Source organism: Bos indicus x Bos taurus, chromosome 18 (genome assembly GCF_003369695.1).
Source record: "Bos indicus x Bos taurus breed Angus x Brahman F1 hybrid chromosome 18, Bos_hybrid_MaternalHap_v2.0, whole genome shotgun sequence".
NCBI lineage: Eukaryota > Metazoa > Chordata > Mammalia > Artiodactyla > Bovidae > Bos > Bos indicus x Bos taurus.
Genome location: NC_040093.1, coordinates 810711 through 835432, shown reverse-complemented (window position 1 = coordinate 835432; position 24722 = coordinate 810711). Strand labels below are relative to the sequence as shown.

Sequence of the window (24722 nt, the reverse complement as noted above, 5' to 3'; positions counted from 1 at the left end):
CTAGTTGTGTTGGATGGGCTTCTTACTGCAATAGTTACTTCTGTGGCAGAGCACAAGGTCTAAGGCAGGAGTGCTTCAGCAGTTGCAACAGGCAGACTCAGTAGTTGCTGCGCACGGGCTTAGCTGCTCCACAGCACGTGTGCAGCAATGCTGTACCAGGGATCAAACCCCCGTCTCCTGCATTGCCAGGTGGATTCTTAACCAGGAGACCACCAGGGATGCCCTCTTTGGGAACTTTCTAAATATTCAACACAGTCATGTTAATTAGAGTCACTATGCTATGCCTTACATCCCCAGGACTTACTCACCTCATAATTAGAAGTGTGTAACTTCTGACATTTTTCATTCATTTTATCTGCCCACCTTGCTCTGGTCTAGCAGTCACTAATCCTTTGTCTGTATCTGTTTGGTGTTGGTGTTATTGTTTTAAAGATTCAACATGTAAGCATAACCATCCAGTACAGGTAAATGTGGAACAACCTGAGTTCTGAATGCTTGGGTCCACTTTTACAGGAACACTTTTCAATAAATACACACAGAATTATATGCTCTGTGTAGTTGGATGAATCCACAAATGGGAAAACTTCAGAATCAGAGGACTGACTATGGGCCTCTAGACTTCAGTATACTTAGAGGATCCTGGATCCAATCCTCAGTGGACACAGTGGGACAACTGGATTTGTCTTTCCCTGATTTATTTCACTTAGCATAATGCTCTCCAGGTCAATTTATGCTACTGCAAATGGCAGTACAGGCATCTTTTTTATGGTTATATAATACTGAATAATATCCCATATATATTTCATTTTTGTCATCCACTCATCTATCAATGGACACTTAGGTTGTTTCCATCTCTTGAATATTATAAATAAGCTACAATAGACATAAGGCACAGATACCTTTTTGAAACGATGATTTTACTCCCTCTGCATAAATACACAAAGGTGGACTTGATGGATGATATGTAAGTTCCTTTTTTAATTCTGTAATCAGTCTCCATAATCTTTACTACAGTGGTTGCAATAAAGTACATTCCTACCCACAGAAAGTAAAGAATCTGCCTGCAACGCAGGAGACCCGGGTTTAACTCCAGGGTTGGGAAGAGCCCCTGGAGAAGGGAAAGGCTGCCCACTCCAGCAGTCGGGCCTGGAGGATTCCATGGGTAGAGGAGCCTGGAGGGCTACAGTCCATGGTGTCGCAGAGTCAGACCTGACTGAGTGACTAACACTTTCGCTTTTACCAACAGTGCACAAGGCGTCCGTTTTCTCTACCAGTTTACCAACATTTATTTTTTTGTCCTTTTTATAACAGACATTGTAACATGTATGAGGTGGTATCTCATTGTGCTTCTGATTTGCATTTTCCCAACCATTTATGATACTGAGCATCTTTTCATATAGCTGCTTCCCATACATATGTATTCTAAAGAACAACAGCAACTGTGTACCCCATTACGCATTTTCTTAAAACACCCATATATGTATGTTTACATAACATTAAAACAAATGAGAACAATTATCAAATGGAGCAGAGAAAGCAATTAGGAATTTTTTAAAACTATAAAGCATTCAAACTACCAAGGGAGCCATACAGGGTCATATGAAAGTGGACTACAATCAGATGTAAATACATAGTGCAAACTCCAGCGCAATTACATTAAAGAAAAATGAAAGGAAAAAAGTACGCATGATACGCTAACAGAGAAGAGAAGATGCAATCATGCAAAATTCTCCATTAACAAATGAAAAAGACTGGACAACAAACATAGGAAAAAGAAGAAAGGCAATGGTAGAAAATGGTAACAACTTCATTAGATATTTATTTAACTATATGACTATATTAAACATTGATAGTCTCAATACACCAATGAAAAAAGATATTATCAAGAGTGAATTCAGAAAGAGGAGTCAAGTACATATTCCCTCCAAAAACCCCACTTTAAATATGAACATGCAGGAATTCCCTAGTAGTCTAGTGCTTAGGACTCAGCACTGTCACTGCTTCAGCTGGGGTTCAATCCCCAGTCAGGGAACTAAGACACTGCAAGCTGTGGCATGTCCAAAAAACAAACAAAAGCACCCACCAATACAGGATCTCATCAAGGGATGCAAAAAAAAAAAACACAAAAAAACAAAGGATCTGGCCAAATCCAATACCCATTCATGATCAAAATCTCCCTCTCCTAGCTATCTAAAAATAGAAAAATTCTTTAACTTCACAATCAAAATAAAACCCTACTGGTATCATCATATTTCCTAGACAAAAACTAAAAACCTTCCTACTAAGATGAAGAATTCAAGTATGACTTTGTAAGTCATACTAATGCAATGAGAAAACAGAGTTATATAAAAGTTATACTGATAGGGAGTGAAAGAATAATACTGCCTTCATTCTCAGATGGCATAACCAGCTATATAAAAACAAAATACACACACACACAAATCCTGGAATTCAAAAGCAATTACAGCAAGGTTTCAGGATACAAGAATAGTATACAAAAGTCAATTATTACTTTCCTATACATCAACAATAAACAAGTGAAGTTTGAAATTAAAAACACAATGTGCTAAGTTACTTCAGTCGTATCTGACTTCTTTGTTACCCTATGGGCCATAAACTGCCAGGCTCGTCTGCCCATGGGATTCTCCAGGCAATACTGGAGTGGGTTGCCATTTCCTTCTCCAGGGGATTATCCCAGAATCTCTAACATCTCCTGCACTGGCAGGCAGGTTCTTTACCACTAGCACCACCTGAGAAGTCCCCCCAAAACACAATACCATGTACATTAACACCCCTTGAAAGAATGGAGAGAGAAAGGAAGAAATAGTTATAATCTAAAAGACACGTACAAATCTACATGAGGGAAATGATAAAAACTCTGATGAAGAAATCAAAGAACTAAATAAATGGAAAGATATTTCACATTCCAAAAGTGTCAAAGATATTTCACATTCCACTTTTGTCAAGATGTCAGTTATGCCCACCTTCACCTATCAATTCAATGTGAAAGTGAAAGCGAAAGTGAAGTCACTCAGTCGTGTCCGACTCTTTGTGACCCCACAGACTGTAGCCTACCAGGCTTCTGCGTCCATGGGATTTTCCAGGCAAGGGTACTGGAGTGGGTTTCCATTTCCTTCTCCAGATCAATTCAATGTAATCCCAATCAAATACCCAGGAAGTTATTAAGAGAATATAAATAAACTGATTTAGGTTATACTTGAATGGTCTAGTGGTTTTCCCTACTTTCTGCAATTTCAGTCTGAATTTGGCAATAAGGAGTTCATGACCTGAGCCACAGTCAGCTCCTGGTCTTGTTTTTGCTGGCTGTATAGAGCTTCTCCATCTTTGGCTGCAGAAAATATAATCAATCTGATTTCAGTACTGACCATCTGGTGATGCCCACGTGTAGAGTCGTCTCTTGTATTGTTGGAACAGGGTGTTTGCTATGACCAGTGCGTTCTCTTGGCAAACCTCTGTTAGCCTTTGCCCTGCTTCATTTTGTACTCCAAAGCCAAATTTGCCTGTTACTCCAGATATCTCTTGACTTCCTACTTTTGCATTCCAGTCCCCTATAATGAAAAGGACACCTTTTTTGGGTGTTAGTTCTAGAAGATCTTGTAGGTCTTCATGGAACCATTCAAATTCAGCTTCTTCAGCATTACTGATTGGGGCATAAGCTTGGATTACTGTGATATTGAATGGTCTGCCTTGGAAATGAACCACTAGACCATTCAGGTATGACCTAAATCAAATCCCTTATGATTATATAGTGGAAGTAACAAATAGATTCAAGGGATTGGATCTGATAGACAGAGTGCCTGAAGAACTATGGATAGAGGTTTGTGACACTGTACAGGAGGCAGTGATCAAGACCATCTCCAAGAAAAAGAAATGTACAAAAGCAAAATGGTTGTCTGAGGAGGCCTTACAAAGAGCTGAAAAAAGAAGAGATGCTAAAGGCAAAGGAGAAAAGGAAAGACAAAACCATTTGAATGCAGCATTCCAAAGAACAGCACAGAGAGATAAGAAAGCCTTCCTCAGTGATCAATGCAAAGAAATAGAGGAAAACAACAGAATGGGAAAGACTAGAGATCTCTTCAAGAAAATTAAAGATACCAAGGGAATATTTCATGCAAAGATGGGCTCAATAAAGGACAGAAATGGTATAAACCTAAAAGCAGCAGAAGATATTAAACAGAAGTGGCAAGAAAACACAGAACTGTACAAAAAAGATTTTCATGACCCAGATAACCATGATGGTGTGATCACTCACCTAGAACCAGACATCCTGGAATGTGAAGTCAAGTGGGCCTTAGGAAGCATCACTACGAACAAAGCTAGTGGAGGCGACAGAATTCTAGCTGACCTATTTCAAATCATAAAAGATGATGCTGCGAAAGTGCTGCATTCAATATGCCAACAAATTTAGAAAACTCAGCAGTGGCCACAGGACTGGAAAAGATCAGTTTTCATTCCAATCCCGAAGAAAGGCAATGCCAAAGAATGCTCAAACTACCACACAAATGCACTCATCTCACACGCTAGCAAGTAATGCTCAAAATTCTCTAAGCCAGGCTTCAACAGTGCGTGAACTGTGAACTTCCAGATGTTAATGCTGGGGGTTCAATGGTTAAGAATCCTCCTGGCAATGCAGGGGACTTGGATTAGATTCCTATCTGGGGGACTAAGATTTCACATGCCCTGGAACAACTAAGCCCAAAAGCCACAACTACTGAACCTGTGATCCACAAGTAAAGAGCCCATATGCTGCAACAAAAGATTCCACATGAGGCAAAAATCCCACATGATGCAACTAAGACCCAACGCAGCCAAAATAAATACACAGCTAAACAAATAAACATTTTATTTAAAAAGAACAAAGTTTAAGGACCACAACACATGAATCTGAAATTCTTACAAAGCTAGAGAAAGCAAAACAGTATGCTACTGACATAAAAACAGATATATATTCTAACGGAATAAAACAGAGACTAATGAGTCTAAACATCAACCCTCAAATACAAAATCCAATACTTACTAACAAGAGGACCATTACCATTCAATAAAGACAGTCTTCTCAACAAACAATGCTAGGAAAACTGGATACCCACATGTACAACAATGAAAATAAACCTTATCTAACACCATACACAAAAATTCACTCAAAGCATACCAAAGATCTAAACTTAGGAGATAAGATTACGAATTCGTAGGAAAAACAAACAAGACAAACTGGGCCTCATAAAAAGGAACAATTGTGGTTGCAAACCTTTAACTTATACAGTATCATGTGTCAATAGTACCTCAAGAAAGCTGTGCGGAAAAGAGAAAAAAATAAAGTTTTGTACATCAAAGGACACTATAAACACAGTAAAAAAGAAACCATAGGTTGGGAGAAAGCATTTCCAAAACACAAATACAAAAACGGATTAATATCAGACTTCTCTGATAGCACCGTGGATAAGAATCCACCTGCCGATGCAGGGGACACAGGTTCGCGCCTTGGTCTGGGAAGATTCCACACGTAAGTAAATAAGCCTGTGTGCCACAACTACTGAAGCCCACACATCCAAGAGCCCCCACGGCAACTCTGGCGCCCTGGTGCTGCAACCACTGAGGCCTGTGCACTGGAGACTGAGAGAGCCTCTTTCACGTGACAAAAGAGAAGCCACCCTAAAGAGAAGCCTGTGCACAGCAACGAAGACCCAGCGCAACCCAATAAATAAATTGTAAAGGACTGATATTCACAATCTATGGATAAATTTGTAATTCAACAACAACTAAAAAGCCAACCAGATTAACAAATTAAAAAAGGACTTGGGTAGATATTTTTTAAAGATATACAAATGACCAATAAGCACACCATGAGGGAATGTAACCAGAATGGGAAAATATACCATTTCACATCCATTAGGACGGCAATGATTAAAAAAAAAGAAAACAACAAGGACTTCCCTGGTGGTCCAGTTGCTGAAACTCCAGGCTCCCAGTGCAGAGGCCCCGGGTTCCATCCCAGGTCAGGGAACTAGATCCCACACGCCACAACTAAGAGTTCACGTGCTGTAACTAAAGATGCCACATGCTGCAACGAAGACTGAAGAGCGACGACCTGAAGTGCCACAACTAAGACCCAGGGCAGCCAAATGAATAAATACTATAAATAAAAAACAAAACACAAATAGAAAAACCTTGCACTCACACCTCCAATTCCCTAATATTAAAAAAAAAAAAAAAAAAGAGTGCATACTGCCAATACAGGTGGCAGATATTCAATCCCTGGCTATCACTTCTCAGGGGAATAACACCCTGCATGCCCCTTGGGGAGACCAAAACAAAAGAACAGAAAATAACAGATGCTGGCATGGATATAAAGAAATTGGAACCTTGAAAAAAGATCTTGCAGAAACATCTCATGGTCTGTTTCAGTAGTAACCATGTCAGTGACAACACTGTTGCAGAGTCAGGCACACACAAAAAAATGTCAGGTATAGGAATGGAGTAAAACTTCGGTACCATTCACTTGGAAAGTCACTTGGCCAAAAAGACGGCAAACAAGGAGAAATAAATCAGGCTGATGGAAGACTACTGACCTTGACAGTTTCTCAAGGCAAGAGAAATATCAGCAAAAACAAAAGGGACCTGATCAAACACAGTCATGTATGGATGTTCCCACAGTCATGTATGGATGTGAGACTTGGACCATAAGGAAGGCTTAGCACTTAAGACTTGATGCTTTCAAACTGTGGCACTGGAGAAGACTCTTGAGAGTCCCGTAGACAGCAAAAAGATCAAACTAGTCAATCCTAAAAGGAATCAACCCTGAATATTCATTGGAAGGACTGATGCTGAAGCTGAAGCTCCAATGCGCTCACCACCTGATGCGAAAAGCCAACTCACTGGAAAAGACCCTGATCCTGAGAAAGAATGAGGGCAGGAGGAGAAGAGAGTAACAGAGGATGAGATGGTTGGATGGTACCATTAAGTCACTGGACATAAGCAAACTCCAGGAGATGGTGAAGGACAGGGAAGCCTAGCATGCAGTTCATGGGGTCGCAAACAATTGGACACGACTGAATGATCAACAAAGGTCCATCTAGTCAAGGCTATGGTTTTTCCTGTGGTCATGTATGGATGTGAGAGTTAGACTGTGAAGAAGGCTGAGCGCTGAAGAATTGATGCTTCTGAACTGTGCTGTTGGAGAAGACTCTTGAGAGTCCCTTGGACTGCAAGGAGATCCAACCAGTCCATTCTGAAGATCAGCCCTGGGATTTCTTTGGAAGGAATGATGCTAAAGCTGAAACTCCAGTCACCTCATGCGAAGAGTTGACTCACTGGAAAAGACTCTGATGCTGGGAGGGATTGGGGGCAGGAGGAGAAGGGGACGACAGAGGATGAGATGGCTGGATGGCATCACTGACTCGATGGACGTGAGTCTGAGTGAACTCCGGGAGTTGGTGATGGACAGGGAGGCCTGGCGTGCTGCGATTCATGGGGTCGCAAAGAGTCGGACACAACTGAGCGACTGAACTGAACTGAACTGAACTGAGTGATCAACAACAAAATCAAACAAAAGCTTTTGCACAGCAAAGTAAACCATAAACAAAACAAAAAGACAAACTACTGCAAATAATGTGAGTAACAAGGGCTTAATTTCCAAAATATATAAAGAGGAGTACAATTGATAACAAAAAAAAAAAACAACCCAAAAGACCTTTCTTCTGGGTTGGGTTTTTTAGACATTTCTCCAAAGAAAAAAAAATTCAGATGGCCAATAGGCACATGAAAAGGTACCCATCATCACTAATCATCAAAGAAATGCAAACCAAAACTATTATACAATGAGGTACCACATCATACCGGACAGAATGGCCATCAGTAAATGTCCACAAATATGGTTTTTCCTTATAGTCCAGTGGTTAAGAATCCACCTTGCAATACAAGGGATACTGGTTCAATCCATGATCCAGGAAAATCCCACGTGCCACGGAGCAACTAGGCCTGTGCACCACAACTACTAGCTCTGTGCTCTAGAGCCCACAAGCCACAACTACTGACGCCTGCGGGGCTACAGCCCATGGTCCGCAACAAGAGAAGACACCGCAGTTAGAGAGGAGACCCCTCTCTCCACAACTAGAGAAAAGACCCAGCAAAGCAACGAAGACCCAGGGTGGCCAAAATTAAAATAAGTAAATTCATTAACTAATTTTTTTAAAGTCTACAAATAACAAATTTGGGAGAGGACGCAGAGAAAAAGGAAACCTCTTACACTGTGGGTGAGAACGTAAATTGGTACAGCCACTATGGAAAACACTACAGAGGCTCCTTGAAATAAGAGTTACCTTATGATCCACCCATCCCATTCCTGGGCATGTCTACAGAGAAAAACATAGTTTGGGATACATGCACCCCAATATTCCTTGCAGTAATGTTTACAATAGCCAAGAAATGGAGGCAACCTAAATGTCTGTCGACAGATGAATAGATGAAGAAGATGTGGTGCTTATATACCATGGAATAGTTCTCAGCCACTAAAACAAATGAAATAATGCCATTTGCAACAACATGGATGGACCTAGAGATTGTCAATACTGAGAGAAGTTAAGTCAGAAAGAGAAGGAGAAATAGTTATGACACACCTTATATGGAGAATCTAAAAGAAACGACACAAATGAAGTTGCAAAACAGAAAGAGAGTCAGCGAATGGCTGCCAGGAGGAAGGACTAGAAGAAGGGATAGTTAGGGCATTTGGGGTGGACATGTGCACACTCCTGTATTTAAAATGAATAACCAACGAGGGCCTACTATACAGCACATGGACCTCTGCTCAATGTTATGAGGCAGCCCGGATGGGAGGGAAGTTTGGGGGATAACAGATACCTGTACGTGGATGGCCCAGTCCTTTCCCTGTTCACCTGAAACTATCAAACATTGTTAATCGGCTATAACCCATTACAAAATAAAAACTTAGGAAAACTAGAATAGATTCAAACCAACCAAAACAAAGTATTCTGTGGGAAGAAACATCATATTTCTCTTTACTGGAATGATTCAACCAGTTAATGTGCCGGATTACACTGAGCACCTTCTATACAGTAGGCACTCTTTCCCAGGCTGTGAACACAGCTGTGAAGCAGGTATAAAAGCACTCTTGGTAGATCATAAACATGTAAGCAAACAAACCAGGACACCTCAAAGGTGCTTTTAGGAACAGGATAACATCCCAGAGAGTGCCTAATGTGTGTATGTGTTGGGGAAGGGCTTCTTTAAACCAGGTCACTGAGAAAGGACCTCAGGCAAGAAAGATAAATATAATATCGCTTAAATGAAATTTAAAAAAAAACCAAGAAACTGATACATACACACTTATTTAGGAAACAGAACCAGACTCAAGGATTTAGACAATGAACTTGCTGTTGCCAGAAGGGAAAGGAGAAGGGCACGGATGGTTAGAGAGTTTGTGACTGACATGTACCGCTGTATTTAAAATGGATAACTAGCAGAATCTAATGTACAACAGGAATCAAAATTGTAAATCAACAATAACTCAATAAAATTAAATACAAAACAAAAAGACCACTGACCCTGAATCCTCAGCTGTAATCTGGGACTACAGGTGTTCGGCACTAAGGAGTAGGGATGCACTCTCCATAGACACACTAACCACAGCACATAACTCAGCACTTGCAGAAAGCGGTGATGTGAGGAGTAAAGAACTGTTCTTGGGGGAAAGGAGAAAGAGAGCCTGGCTCAGAGGATAGAGGTGGGTGTGCAGGCCTTACCCAGCATGCATACAAGCGCAAAGTTCTCCAGCATGACATCCAGGTACAGCTGTATCTGAGCCTCATCAAGAAGACACCATTCCTCCCAGGAGAAGTACATGGCCACATCCTCAAAGGTCACACTGCCCTGGTATAACACGAACAAATAAAACCATGAACAGTCTCACTCCTGAAAAGCCACCATCTATTTTGCCACATATCTCCCAGCCCAGTAAGATGTAACCCCCTAGAAACAACGGGAAGCAAATCTCCCTCCTCTGATCTGAACTTTCCATTGCCCCCAGAATACACAGGCAGTCATCTGAAGCTGAAATCCTGCTCTTCCCTGCTGCTTATTCCCACCAGAAAATAAGGAGACCTGCACTTACCTAAACCAGCTCAGCTTCACCTCAAAGCACTTCCATGGACTGACACGGGTTCCAGGAGTAATGTGCCATACTTCCTCCATAGAACAGGCCTGCACTCAATAACCCAGGCATGGGGTTCCCAAGGTCCCCAAACCAAAAAACTGGTAGGATGGCAGGTAAAGAGCCCCCAAGACCTTACTCAAATACAGAGAATTAGCGCCTGGGAGTGATAACAAGTGAGGGACTGGAACAACTTCCATTTACTAAAAGTGCTTCTGCAGCCCTGGGAATCTGCGGGAACACGAAGGCCACGGAGGAGAGTGACCAGGGCGGTGCTCCAGGGACTCAGGACATGCCAGGGCCACTGCCTGGTACCAGGGCCAGGGAGCCTCAGCTGACTGGCTAACCTCTCCTCCGTGTTTACCAGATGCTACCGTGAAAAAGCCGCAACTTCCCTCTGCTCAAAGTACTCATCACCCGCTACAGACTTTTCTTCCACTCAACAGTCTTTGGAGAACTTTTAAAAGCTCGACTAGATCGTGTCGGCTCCCAAGGCCCTAAGAAGAAAGGTACAATACAACTTCTCATCTAGTACTCGAGCTGCAGCCTGGCCTCAAACTTAGCTCCTCACAGAAACAGTATGGACTACAGATTCCCCCAACGATCCTGCTTCAGCTGCATCCAAGCCTCACCCACACATTACACTTGTCTTCAGAAATAAAGACACCACCTCGGAAGGCCTGCATGTTCTGAACCAGGGGCCTGAAATAAAGCGACCTGAGCAGGCTTCTAACTCTGGGCATCAGTATTTCAGTAAGGAAATGGGCAGGGGAGAAGCCGGAGCACGAAGCGTTTACCTGATGTGGGGCCGACAGCGCAGCCGCCGCCATCGTAGCCTGTGGGCGGAGCGACAACACTCGAACAACCGAGTCGGACTCGGCACGGTTATTCTCGGCCTACGGCGACGTCTGCAACCCTGCGTGGTACGAACAAAGCTTCCAACTACGCCTCAGCCCCTCATCTCCCTCTCCAACAACACACTCCGGAGTTTCTGCCTAGCTCCACAGTCTCAGTAGCGACCAAAATGTCAGCCACCGAAACACCGGAAGTCCCACTACCGGATGTTCCGCCTCTAGGAAATGCATCGCCTTTGGATTTTCATTGGCTGAAGGCCTCAGCGCAAAATCTTCTGGGTAATGTAGTGCCAACGCCTTGAGCAATTGCGCCCCACTCTGGAAGCCCCAAGAAAAAAAGCCCCCACCCCCCCACCCCCCTGGCACCAAGAGGATCGCAGAGAAATCACCTGAGGTGGAGGAGAGTGGTTCCACAATTCTAAAGAGGATGGGGGCCCCATGAGGGAACGGAAATAGGGTGCTTCAGAGCATTTTAAGTCTTTAATGCTACTGATCACTGAAGTATTATAGACTTAATCTCAGACTTCTTGAAGCCAACCCTATTTTACATCCGTTGGTAACTGGAAGTAAACATACATTATCCTATTGCTCTTGAAATGCATGCAGCTTGAAGTGTTGAAGTCATTTAAGAAAAAAGTCTACAATACCCTGAATGGGAATGCAGAAAGTTGATATTTAACAGGCTTGATGAAGCCTAACAAGAGATAAAGACAACTTAGCAAGTATAACTCCCATATTGATATCTAATCAAACACCTATTTCCTATGCTTACTATTTGATTTCTATGGCAAGAGTCTCAAGTTGGCTTGCAAAGAACAGCCCTTATGGTGTTTCATGCCAGTGTTTTTCCATCCACTGTCCCCTAACATTTCTTCTTGGCTATAAATTCTCAACTGTCTTTACTTTAACATTGAACTCAATCTTTCATCCATATTGTAACAAGCCCAGAACTTTGGGCATCCATCTCACATGCCTGTCCCAACATCTCTCTGGAGTGTTTGTGTGTTTCTCTGGCCCTGGGTCTGCAATTCCCACTGTATTTTCCCAATAAGGTCTTATTTCTCATTTCCCTTTGTGCTGTGGTACATGAGTTTGTAGATCCAGGCCGCAATGAAGGGTGGTCAGCATTCAAACTCTGTCACACTGTGTCCCCTGTTGGGCTAACATGCAGCAATATTTAGAATATTTTCATGTGCAATAATGTTACTGGCGTTACATAAGGGCTCTCTTAGTTTACAAATGCATTCTAAGAAGTTATGTATTCAATGACATACCTGGGATTATAAATTTGAAAAACACAGAAGTACATGATGCTACAAAAACACAAAAAAATGCGCATGGTAAGATAGATGATATAACATTGGGGAAGGACCCAATAGTCATTCCATTTATATAAACATTTGAAAATAGTCTCACAAAAGTGGTAGGCTGCACTCAAGGCTCAGTGGTAAAGAACCCACCTGCCAATGCAAGAGACGCAGATTCGATTGATCCCTGGTCTAGAAAGATCCCACATACCCCCAGAGCAACTAAGCCCATGCACCACTACTAGTGAGCCTGCGCTCTAGAGCCTGGGAACAATGACCAAAGCCCATGACCTGGAGCCCATAGTGTGCAACAAGAGAAACCACCACTCTCCGCAACTAGAGAAAAGACTGCACAGGAATAAATATCTAGCACAGTCAAAAATAAGTAGGTAAATACAATTATATATTTTAAAAAGTAGAATATGCTCTTGCATCAGTAATTTTAATGCTGAGGATGAATTAAAAATGGTAGGAGGACACTGCTTCAAGGGGTGTACATAAGTATCAAAACGCACATTTTAAATAAGTAAAATTTATTTTAAGTCAACTATACATCCATGAAATGTTTAAAACACATATCCAAAACCTATCATTTTATAAGCATTCAAGTAATGTAAAATTCTTAAAATTATATGTAGAAATACTGAACTTGTAAAGGGGGAGTTACACAATGGTGGGCTACTGGCAAAGGTTCCCAACTCCAGGTTAAGTGACATTATGCTGGCAATCTGACACTGTTTATGGGAGTATTTACACCCACAGAAATCGGCAAACATTATAAAATAGGCCTTAACTTACTTTGTAACTTAATGTCTGCACTTAAGACTGAAGTAGCATATGTTAAAAATTCAGATTTATCTTAAATGTGTATAATGTATCTGGTCATTACATCATGCATACTAAAGAAATTGAGGAAAACCTGAGAACATATTCTTTCAGTATTCCAAATTCTGTGCAGATGTCATTGACATTACTGGCTAGTGGGTGAACTCTCACAGATGTCTTTCTTGTTTACCTGCTCTCCTATTTATCAAAAAAAGAGAAAATGGGGAAATAAAAGAAGACAAAAGATAAGAACCAAACAAGACACATAGGTAAAGAGATATTAAGAAACAACACTCAACCTCAAGAATCCTGACAAATGCAATTAAAATCATGATTTCACACTGCTGTTACATGGTCATCATTGGAGGTATCAGCATGTATCCAGTCTTAGATTTTAACATAGGTTCAAATTTTGGGTCATATGGTAGCTTTATTCCTAGTTTTTAAGAAATCTACATACTGTTCTCCATAATGTTTATATCAATTTCCACTCTCACCATATACCCTGAGAAAACCATAATTCAAAAACATATGTGTTCCAATGTTCACTGCAGCAATATTAAAATAGCTAGGACATGGAAGGAACCAAGATACCCACTGTCAGATGAATGGATAAAGAAGTTGCGGTATAGAGTATTAGGCAGCCATAAAAAGTAATCAATGTGTCAGTTCTAGTGAGGTGGATGAACTTAAAAGCCCATTATACAAAGTCAAAAAAGGACAACAAATTATAGTTTACTTATGCACACATATGGAATCTAGAAACACGGTACTGATTAACTTATTTGCAGGGAGAGAACAGAAATACAGACACAGAGAAGAGATTTATTGACACAGCAGGTGAAGGAGAGGGTGAGAGGAATTCAGAGTATCATTGAAATATACAACTACCACGTGTAAAATAGCTAGTGAGAAGTTGCTGTGCAACACAGGGAGCTCAACTCAGTGCTCTCTGACAACCTAGAGAGGTAGGATGGAGTGGGGGAGTGGTCAAGAGGAAGGATACATATGTATACTTATGGCTGATTCATGTCACTGTATGAAAGAAACCAACATACTGTAAAGAAAGTTTCTAAACAAAAATATTTTTTAGAAATGTTCGTCAACTCTGCTTCCTAATGATGGGGGGGGGGGGCAAGTTCTTACTGATTAACAATCATTACTGGGCAACTTGCATTTTTCAAAGTGAGTGGGGGTAGGAGGAGCAGTGGCAGGACACGCAGAGGTTGAGAGGAAGAACGTTGGAGACCAGGCTATGTGAGGACCACAGAGGATACTTAGTTCTTCAGTGTTCCTCACACTGCCTAGAACATGAGTGGGTCAACTGCATAATGGGACAACAGGCACAGCCTGAAGTGGTGATGCCAGTGTAAAATGCAGTGACCCAGCGAGCGGGGCTGGAGTCTCTGGCTTAGTGCTGCTGTCCTGTGAAGAACTTCCCAAGGGGAGAGTGTTTGCAAGAACTGCGCATAGGTGGAAATGAAGCTGGAACCCCTGGTGGTGATGCAGGCATCAGGTGTGGTCGGAACACAGGAGAGTCCCTGCTCTGAGCAGCAGCAAAGCCGCCAGCGTATATGTGCAGTGAAGAGGAACCACTCTCACGAGAGAGCCCTTATGAAAAGCCCTCTACCTCTCTGAGATGGACGCCCCTTCTTTCTCAAATAGCAATAATAAAAACTGAATCACAGCACTGGTTTGGTTGAGTAGCTAAATGGAACAATCTACAGGAAAGTCATCAATGTTGGTTTTCAGAAAAAAGATAATCAGCGTGAGGCTAGGGTATAAGCAGGGCTCATCAGGCAGGGGATGAGGGGTGCAGAAATGTTAGGACGGACAAGGTGTTATCTCAGTATCCAAACCTGGAGGGAGCAGGAGGGGGTAAAATGACCAGACTCCCTAAATCTTGAAACAGGTAACCTGGAATTAAATCCCAGATCCGTATCCATTGCAAAGAGATCACAAACATGATACAGCATCTCTGTGCTTCAGTTTCCTCTAGAAAGTGTCCGTTTGCGGCATAGGTACGTCCCACCTTCTTACTACCTCAAATCCCTCAATTTCACTGCCAGCCGTATTGTGATACCCATAAAGCCCTTTCTCTAGTGTGAGCTACTTGATGGCTAATCAAGTGGCACTTTCAGGAAAATGACTGACCACATTCCTTGCACTCCGAAGGGTTTTCTCTAGTGTGGATTTTCCTAAAGGAACTCAGTTGGTGGGCTTGGTTAAAGGATGTCCTATATTCACTGCACATATACAGTGTTTCTCTTCTGTGACTGCCCTGATGATAATGGAAGCCAGACAGAATATATAAGACTCACCACATACATTACACTAATAAGGCCTTTCTAAAGTATGAATGGAGAAGGCAATGGCACCCCACTCCATTACTCTTGCCTGGAAAATCCCATGGATGGAGAAGCCTGGTAGGCTGCAGTCCGTGGGGTCGCTAAGAGTCGGGCACGCCTGAGCGACTTCACTTTCACTTTTCACTTTCATGCATTGGAGAAGTAAACGGCAACCCACTCCAGTATTCTTGCCTGGAGAATCCCAGGGACAGAGGAGCCTGGTGAGCTGCCGTCTGTGGGGTCGCACAGAGTCGGACACGACTGAAGCGACTTAGCAGCAGCAGCAGCAGCAAAGTATGAATTCTCTGATGTCCAATGAAACAGTACTTACAGGTAAAAGATTTATCATATTTCTTGTACTGATAAGGCTTTTCTCCACTATGGATTTTGCTATGGGTACTGAGGTACTTCCTTCAGCTAAAGAATTTCCAACATTTGGTGCAGGCGTAAGGCCTTTCTCCACCATGAACTCTGTAATGTACAATTATGTTCCAGTTTTGGAAAAAAGATTTATTATATTCATTGCACTCGAAACACTTTTCTCCAGTGTGGATTTTCCTAGGGATATGTGGAAACTGTCTCTGGCTAAAGGATTACCAACATTTAAGCCCTTTCAGAAGTGTGAACTCTCTGATGACGATGAAGGCCTGACCTATCAGTAAAACATTTCCCACATTCTCTGCACTCATAAGGCTTTTCTCCACTGTGAACCCTCTGATGCCGATGAAGACGTGACCTGTCAATAAAACATTTTCCACATTCAATGCACTCATAAGGTCTTTCTCCACTGTGAACACTCTGATGATTCTGGAGGCCTCTCTTAACAATAAAAGATTTCCCACATTCACTGCACTGATAGGGCCTTTCTCCGCTGTGAACTCTCTGATGGTACCGGAGACCACTTGAAAAAATAAAACATTTCCCACATTCACTGCACTCATAGGGCCTTTCTCCACTGTGAACTCTCTGATGATACTGAAGACCTCTCTTATCAATGTAACATTTCCCACATTCACTGCATTCATAAGGCCTTTCTCCAGAATGAACTCGCTGATGATAATGGAGGTCAGATTTAGCGATAAAAGATTTCCCACATTCACTGCACCCATAGGGCCTCTCACCACTGTGAACTCTCTGATGATACTGGAGGCCACGGAGAGCAACAAAAGACTTTCCACATTCACTGCACTCATAAGGCCGTTCGCCAGTGTGAACTCTCTGATGGTCAATTAACCGCCCCTTTTGGATGAAAGATTTACCACATTCCTTACATTTATAAGGCTTTTCTCCAGTGTGGATTTTTCTATGGATTCTGAGGTACCTCCTTTGGCTAAATGACTTTCCACATTCAGGACAGGCATATAGTGTTCCTCCAGAGTTAAATCTCTGACCTGCAAAGAAGCCAGATTTGTGGGCAAAAAATTTTCCAGAATGGCTGCATTCATAAGACCTTTCTCTGGCACGAACTTCCTCGTGCTGAATAAGGCTATTTCTTTGGATGCAGGCTTCCCTAAATTTGCTGAACTCACAAAATCCTTCACCAGTGAGGGCTTCTTCATCCTGAACAAGTATGTCTGTGGGGTTGGAGACTATCTTGTCTTCTCCCCAGCTCTGATGACTTTTTCCACTGTGAAAAACAGCATCATACTCCTTACTGTTGTTTCGTGGCATCCTGGTATTAGTGGCTTGTTTCTGAATTCCCATGTTGGCCAGGAAGTCATTCCCAATCTCCATGTTGGTAGACACATTCCTTGCTGCATGGATCGTACAGCTTTTCAAATATGCAGATCTTCCCATATGACACTGGCAGAATTTCACTCCAGTGTGCTGCTGAACATTGGCAGTAAAATAGAATTGTTTCCCACATGTCCCACACGTGTATTCTTTCTGCTCCCTATTTGTTCCTTGCTCTTCAGCTAAATGTAAAATGTCTCTCAAGACTGGGACACATATCTTACAGGGCTGGGTATTCTCAGGAGACAATTCTGCCCTGAGAGTACTAATCTGTGATGCTCCCTCTGCAAATACATTCTGTTCAGAACATGTCTCTGCATGCTGGACTCCATGACAAGAACCTGAAAACAAACAGTTTGACTTTATTGGAGGGAATAACATCATTACAACTGTACATCTGATACATGAAAGAGGCAGTCCATGGAATCGTGTTCAGGACATGAACTGGGATTAAACTGATGAAGCAGCTGGTCTCACTATGCCCAGGACACAAGGACTGGATGTGGCTCTCACAGCCAAGTGGTTAAGACAGTGCACTGCCAATGCAGGGAGTGTAAATTCAATCCCTGGCCATGGAACTAAGATCCTACATGTCTCACAGCCAAAAAAAAAAGAGGAAAAGATTAAAAAAAAAAAAAAAGTTACTATATTAATATCAAAGCTGACTTAACATAAACAAAGTCATCAGGGATAAAGAGAATTACACAATGATAAAGGGGTCAATTTTTCAAATTTCAAAATAATCCTTAACATTTATGTGCCTAACAACAGAATATTTAAACGTGAGGCAAAACAGACCTACAAGTAGAAACAGATATAATAGCTGAAGACTATAATAGTTGGAGACTTCATTCAAAACTGCTCTACCAGAAATGACCAGATTCAGCAAACAGAAAATCTGTAAAGATGCTGTTCAACTGAAAAGTGCCATCATCAATCAACTGGATGTAAGGACACCTAAAGACTACTAGTATACTCCATCCAAAATCAGCACAGTAGTCTATTCATGCTGACATACAACATTCACAAGATAGACCACATCCTAGGTCAGAAAACACACCTTAACAAATTTGAAACAACTGAAATCATACAATGTCTTTTCTCAGAGCGCAGCGGAATTATAACAAAAATCAGTAACACAGTTGGGAAGATCCACTGGAAAAGGGAAAGGCTACCCACTCCAGTATTCTGGCCTGGAGAATTCCATGGACTGTGTAGTCCATGGGGCTGCAAAGAGTTGGACATGACTGAGCGACTTTCAAAAAGAAAAAATATGTAACACAAAGATAGCTGAAAAAAAAAATCCCCAAATTTTGAGAATTAAACTATACATTTCAAATAAAACATGGGTCAAAGAAGAAGTCCCCAAAAAGAAATCTTAAGAAAACTTTTAGTTAGAACTGGACATGGAACAACAGACTGGTTCCAAACAGGAAAAGGAGTACGTCAAGGCTGTATATTGTCACCCTGCTTATTTAACTTATATGCAGAGTACATCATGAGAAATGCTGGGCTGGAAGAAGCACAAGCTGGAATCAAGATTTCCAGGAGAAATATCTATAATCTCAGATATGCAGATGACACCACCCATATGGCAGAAAGCGAAGAAGAACTAAAGAGCCTCTTGATGAGAGTGAAAGAGGAGAGTGAAAAAGTTGGCTTAAAGCTCAACATTCAGATAACTAAGATCATGGCACCTGGTCCCATCACTTCATGGCAAACAGATGGGGAAACAGTGGCAACAGTGGCTGACTTTATTTTTCCAAAATCACTGCAGATGGTGACTGTAGCCATGAAATTAAAAGACGCTTACTTCTTGGAAGGGAAGTTATGATCAACCTAGACAGCATATTAAAAAGCAGAGACATTACTTTGCCAACAAAGGTCCGTCTAGTCAAGGCTATGGTTTTTCCAGTAGTCATGTATGGATGAGAGAGTTGGACTATAAAGAAAGCTGAGCACTGAAGAATTAATGCTTTTGAACTGTGGTGTTGGAGAAGACTCTTGAGAGTCCCTTGGACTGCAAGGAGATCCAACCAGTCCATCCTAAAGGAGATCAGTCCTGTGTGTTCATTGGAAGGACTCATATTGAAGGTGAAACTCCAATACTTTGGCCACCTGATGTGAAGAGTTGACTCATTTGAATAGACCCTGATGCTGGGAAAGACTGAAGGCAGGATGAGAAGGGGACGACAGAGGATGAGATGGTATCACCGACTCAATGGACATGAGTCTGGGTAAACTCCTGGAGTTGGTGATGGACAGAGAGGCCTGGCGTGCTGTGATTCATGGGGTCGCAAAGAGTCGGACATGACTGAGCGACTGAACTGAACTGAAGAAAACTTTTTTAAGTATTTTCAAATAAACACAACACTTTTCAAAATAAGTGAAAGCAGTGTTTATAAGGCAATTTATAGCATTGAATGAACATATTGCAAAAGGAGACCTAAAATCAATTATCTGTGCTTTTACCTTATGAAACTACTATATAGAAAAATCAACAAAGCTCCAAAAAACCTTGTTATTTAAAATGGCCAATAATATAAAAAGGATTCTAGTCAGTCTGTGAAAATGAGGCAGTACACAAATTAATAATATCAAAAATGAAAGAAAAGGGGAAAAAAATGAAAGAGAAGGGACATCCTTGGTGGTCCATTGGCTAAGACTCCTAACTCTCAAAGCAAGGGGCCCAGATTCCATCCCTGGTCGGGGAACTAGATATCACATGCTGCATCTAAGAGTTCACATGCCTCAACTAAAAGATCTACATGCTATGAAATATCAGTAAATTGAATCAAAAACTGTAAAAAAAAAAAATTACATACCATGATCAACTGGGATTATTGCAAGGTACACAAGGATAATGTAACATTCAAAAATCAATAAACAGAATCCATATCAAGAATTCCCTGGCAGTCCAGTGGGTAACAACCTACCTGCAGGGGATACAGGTAAGATCCCTGGTCAGGGAAGATTCCACATGCCACAGGGCAACTAAACTCTCAGGCCACAAGTACTGAACCAACCTGTAAACCTTGCTCACCACAAGTAGAGAAAATCCTCCCAGCAACAAAGACCCAATGCAATCAAAAAATTAAAAAAAAAAAAAAAAAAAATTCTAAAAACAAAATAAAAGCAACCAAAAAAGACAACCTAAAAACTGGGATAAAATATTTGCAAATGATGTAAGTCAGAAAGAGAAAGACAAATACCATTTGATTTCACTTCTTTATGGAATCTGAAATATGACACTACATATCTACATATAAACATACAGAAAACAGAAACAGACTCAGGAACAGAGAACAAACTTGTGTCTGCCAAGTGGGAGGGAGGTAAGTGAGGGAAGGATTGGGAGTATAGGATTGGCAGACGCAAACTAGTAAACATAGCATGGATAAACAAGGTCTTGATGTCATAGTACAGGAAACTATATTCAGTACCTGTGATAAATTGTAAGGGAAATGAATAAGGAATATATATATATATATCTGTGTGTATGTGTGTGTATTAAAAAAACTTAGTAGCTATGCTGTGCAGCAAAATTAACATAAAGTTGAGAACTGAACAGAATATTTTAATAAAATTATAAAAACAAAAAAACGAAAAGACTACTGACCCTGATTCCTCAGCTGCAAATTTGGGGATACAGGTGTTCTGGCGCTGAGGTTGCACTCTTCCTAGCTATACTAACCCCAGACATAACTCAGCATTTTGAGAAAGTAGCGCCCATGGTCCGTATGTGAGAAGGACATACCTACCCCAGGGGAAAAGGAAAAAGGCAGAGCCTAGCTCAGAGGAGCGAGGTGGGTGTGTAGGCCTTACCCAGCATGCACACAAGTGCGAAGTTCTCCAGCATGACATCAAGGTACAGGCGTATTTGAACCTCATCAAGAAGACACCATTCATTCCAGGAGAAGTACACGGCCACATCCTCAAAGGTCACACTGCCCTGGTACAATAGGGAGAAATAAAACAGTGAACGAACTCACTCCCAGAAAACCACCATCCAACTTCTTCGCACATCTCCCCCACTGCCCAGTCAGATGGGGCCTCCTGAAACCTGGAGTAAAAAAAAAAACCTCCCTCCTTTGATCTGACCTTCCCATTGGCTCCGGAAAACACAGGTAGTCCTTTGAAGCCAAAATCCGGCTCTTCCCTACTGTTTATTCCCACCAGGAGAAAAAAAACAAAAACAAAACCCTGCACTTACCTAAACCAGTTCAGCCTCACATTAAAAGTGACCAGTTCCACACTTCCTTCCATTGATGATGGAAAATAGGAACCACCTCAACAGACCCCAGCCTGCATTCAGGACCCTGAACATGGGGTTCTCCAGGGTTCCCAAACCAAGGGTCTAGGTGAATGGCAGGTGAGGAGCCTTAAGACCCTTGTCAAATACAAAGAATGCGTGTATGGGCTTGAGAATAATCGAGGGACAGGGACAACCTCCATTTACCAAAAGTGCTTCTGCAGACCTGGGAATCTGTGGGAACGGGCAGACCACGGAGGAAGGTGACCTGGGTGATGTTCCAGGGGCTCAAACTTTCCCAGGACTTCTGCCTGGGACCAGAGCCCTGGTAATGGCACGGTGGCTGGCTAAGGTCTCCTTCGTGACTCCGTCCTTAGTACTACCTCTTTATGAGTTGTGAGCAAGGAAAAGCCAGAAATTCCCTCTGCCTCAAATTAATCATCACAAACCAACAGACTTTTCTTTCACTAAACAGTTTCGAAGCCTAATTTTAAAAACCCCAATTCAGATGACGTCCGTCCTGTGCTCAAAACTCTTCACCGCTTCCAGAAGGTCCAAGCAGGAAATGACAACCTCTCATCTGCCACTCCAGGTGAAGCCTGCCCGCAAACGTTGTTCCTCACAGAAGCTGGACGGACCTCAGGTTCCCCAACATTCCTTCTTCAGTTGCATCTCAAAGCCTCACTCACACATTACACAGGTCCTCGGAAATAAGGACACCACCCCGAAGGCCGCCTGTCGTGGGAGAGGGCCCTGAGATACAGCGGCCTGAGCAGGCGCTCTCGCACGGGGCATTCATATTTGGACGGGAAAGGGCGCAGGGCAGAGCGTTTACCTGAGGTGGCACCGGCAGCGAAGCCGCCGCCATCCGAGCCTGTGGGCGGAGCGGAGCCTCCAAAGTAGAGCGACCAGGTCGGTTTCCGCACGATAACTCGCCGCAGGTGACACTAAGCACAGACCCTGTGCAGTGTGCACGAAGACTCCGCTTCCGCCTAAGGCCCCTCACTGCCCAGCAAACTCCTCACTCGTGAGCTTTTCACCAGCCCCACGGTCTCAACAACAAACACAACGTCGAAATAAACGCGCCGGAAGTCACACTGCCGGATCCAGGAAACGCGCATCTTCTGAATTTTCAAGGGCTCAACCCACTCCAGTGTTCTTGCCTGGAGAATGCCAGGGACAGGGGAGCCTGGTGAGCTGCCGTCTATGGAGTCGCGCAGCGTCGGACACGACTGAAGCGACTTAGCAGCTACCTCACCTTGGCGCAAGTTCTTCTGGGTAATGTAGTGCCAAGGCCTCAAGGCATGGCGCCACACTGGAAGTGCGAGGAGGAAAGCCAAGCAGCACCGCGAGGAGCGCTGGGAAATCACGTGTCGGGGGCCTCCGTCCTCATTAAAGAGATGGGGAGTCGATGACGAAATAGGGGGAGGGTGCTTCAGAGAATTTAAGTCTTTAATGATACTGATCTCTGAAGTGTAGGGATAATGTAGCTGACAGCCATTGGTAACTGGAAGTAAGAAAACATTATCTTATTGCTCTTGAAATGCATGCAACCTGAAGTGCTCAAGTCATCTGTAAATTATGGTCAGGGAAAAGAAAAAAAAGACTACAGGATTCTGACTGGGAATGTTGAAAGTTGATACTGGGCAGGCCTGCTACAGCTGAACAAGAGAGAAAACACTTATTTTCGTCCCCCAGAAAAGGCTGTCGTGCCTGCATAGTCAGTGATGGTGTGCAACTAAGTGAGAAACAATGATGGATAATCAGGACACCCAAAATGGCTGTATTCTTCCTCTTTGTACATCCCCTGCCCCACCAGTCTGATTCACCTATACCCTACTCGCCTGCCTGAACTTTCACTTAATAATAAAGCCTCATATATCAATACCTACCTTCTTGCTCTAGCCCCAGATAGTCCTTGTTTTTGTCATTAGATAGTAACTACTTCACATTGAGTTGCTCAGAGACTGTAAGTGGCCTGCTTTTTTCCTGGTTTCCCTGTCAACTGACGAGCCAGCCTCACCTCAATTCCCTCTAAAGCAAGTAACCTCCCTATCCTCCCCAGTAAAAAAAAAAAAAAGCCTACCGCCACATCCTGCCTGCTGTGTCTGACCACGGTGATGTGTCTCTCCTGGACCTTGTGATGTCTTCGTCCTTGTCTCTGGGCTCTGTATTTGCTATTCAGGCTGAACGATTATTAATATGTTATCCTGACTTTAAGACTAGACCCCTTTGTCTCTCACAGCTGATCAGTGTCTCCAGTTTCTGCCACTCCAGCCCTGCCTGGCACAGTTCCACAGGGAGGAGGCAGGGCCAGGGTGGTTTCTCTGTAGGTATGCTGGGGTGGGTAAACTGTGGCTCAGCAGCTGTCAGAAATGTGGGCTGCTCCTCATGCACCCATGGAGTAACTGCCAACAATCGCCACCGCAGCCCAACCTGGGCTCTGCCCTTTGCACCCAAAAATCGAGTCCTTACCCTGGTCTTGACTGCACCAGATCCAGCAACACGTTGGGGCATGGAGTCAGTGGAGCCAGAGCATGTCTTCTCCTTGGCTGGGGTGTATGTGAACCTGCTCCCTGGAAACCAGCAGCTGATAAAGCAGACCTCACTCTGCCAGGCTCAAGGGCCAGGAGTGAGCAAGCAAACTCCTACTAAACAGGGTTCAGGCTCCTGCAACTTTTCTGTCTGTCCCACTGTGCCTCCAACCAGTCCACCACATAGAACCTAGGACTGGGACATTCTGTTTCTTGAACTGCTCACAATCCAGATGCCATGATGTTACCAAAACACACACACAAAATACATGATATGATAAATGATCTCACAAAGGGGTAGGATGCAGTAGTCATGCCATTTATATAAACATTTGAAAACAGTCATCACAAAAGTAGTGGGCTTCCCTCGTGGCTCAGTGGTAAAGACTGCACCTGCCAATGCAGGAGACAAGGGTTCAATCCTTGGTCCAGGAAATACCACAGGTCACAGCTATTGAGCCTATGGTCTAGAGCCTGGGACCCAAAACTACTAAGCACATATGCAAAAACTCTTGAAGCCCTAGTGCCCTAGAGCCCTGCTCTAGCACACTGCAATGAGATGCCCGTGCACCACAACCAGAGAGTACCCCTCACTCTCCACAACTAGAAGAAGCCTGTGCAACAATGAAGACCCAGCACCATCACAAATAAATAAAATTACATATTGTAAAAAGTGGAATGT

At 42.8% G+C, this 24722-nt stretch overlaps 2 protein-coding genes across 5 annotated transcripts in view; both read right to left on the bottom strand.

Annotated features, from left to right (window-relative positions):
• The window catches only part of LOC113875917 (zinc finger protein OZF-like), a 39732-nt gene extending 28458 nt beyond the window's left edge, over positions 1 to 11274 (bottom strand). Inside the window, exons 1-2 of one of the 4 annotated variants that reach the window (XM_027514621.1) lie at positions 10984 to 11262; positions 9780 to 9906 (exon numbers count right to left, since the gene is read on the bottom strand). In XM_027514621.1, the coding sequence (XP_027370422.1) occupies positions 9780 to 9906; positions 10984 to 11016 (160 nt within the window). In that variant the 5' untranslated portion in view covers positions 11017 to 11262. Of the gene's footprint in view, positions 1 to 9779; positions 9907 to 10983 lie in introns of all 4 variants that reach the window. The other 3 variants (XM_027514617.1, XM_027514619.1, XM_027514620.1) reach the window with 3 other exon arrangements.
• A 1567-nt stretch (positions 11275 to 12841) lies between these two features.
• On the bottom strand, positions 12842 to 22824 carry LOC113875918 (zinc finger protein 211-like). The gene is made up of 3 exons (XM_027514622.1): positions 22342 to 22824; positions 21080 to 21206; positions 12842 to 17595 (listed from the first exon to the last, which is right to left on the bottom strand). The coding sequence occupies exons 1-3, from the start codon at positions 22372 to 22374 to the stop codon at positions 16124 to 16126; spliced, it is 1632 nt and encodes a 543-aa protein (XP_027370423.1). The 5' UTR covers positions 22375 to 22824; the 3' UTR covers positions 12842 to 16123.
• Positions 22825 to 24722: the final 1898 nt, after the last annotated feature.

What these genes read in the sequence shown, in the direction of transcription:
- LOC113875918 (XM_027514622.1), bottom strand. Translation starts at nt 22,374, where the DNA reads ATGGCGGCGGCTTCGCTGCCGGTGCCACCTCAG. An exon ending in CGCTGCCGGTGCCACCTCAG is followed by an intron (nt 21,207 to 22,341) that starts GTAAACGCTCTG and finishes CTATTGTACCAG; the next exon opens with GGCAGTGTGACCTTTGAGGA. An exon ending in CGCACTTGTGTGCATGCTGG is followed by an intron (nt 17,596 to 21,079) that starts GTAAGGCCTACA and finishes GTTTGTTTTCAG; the next exon opens with GTTCTTGTCATGGAGTCCAG.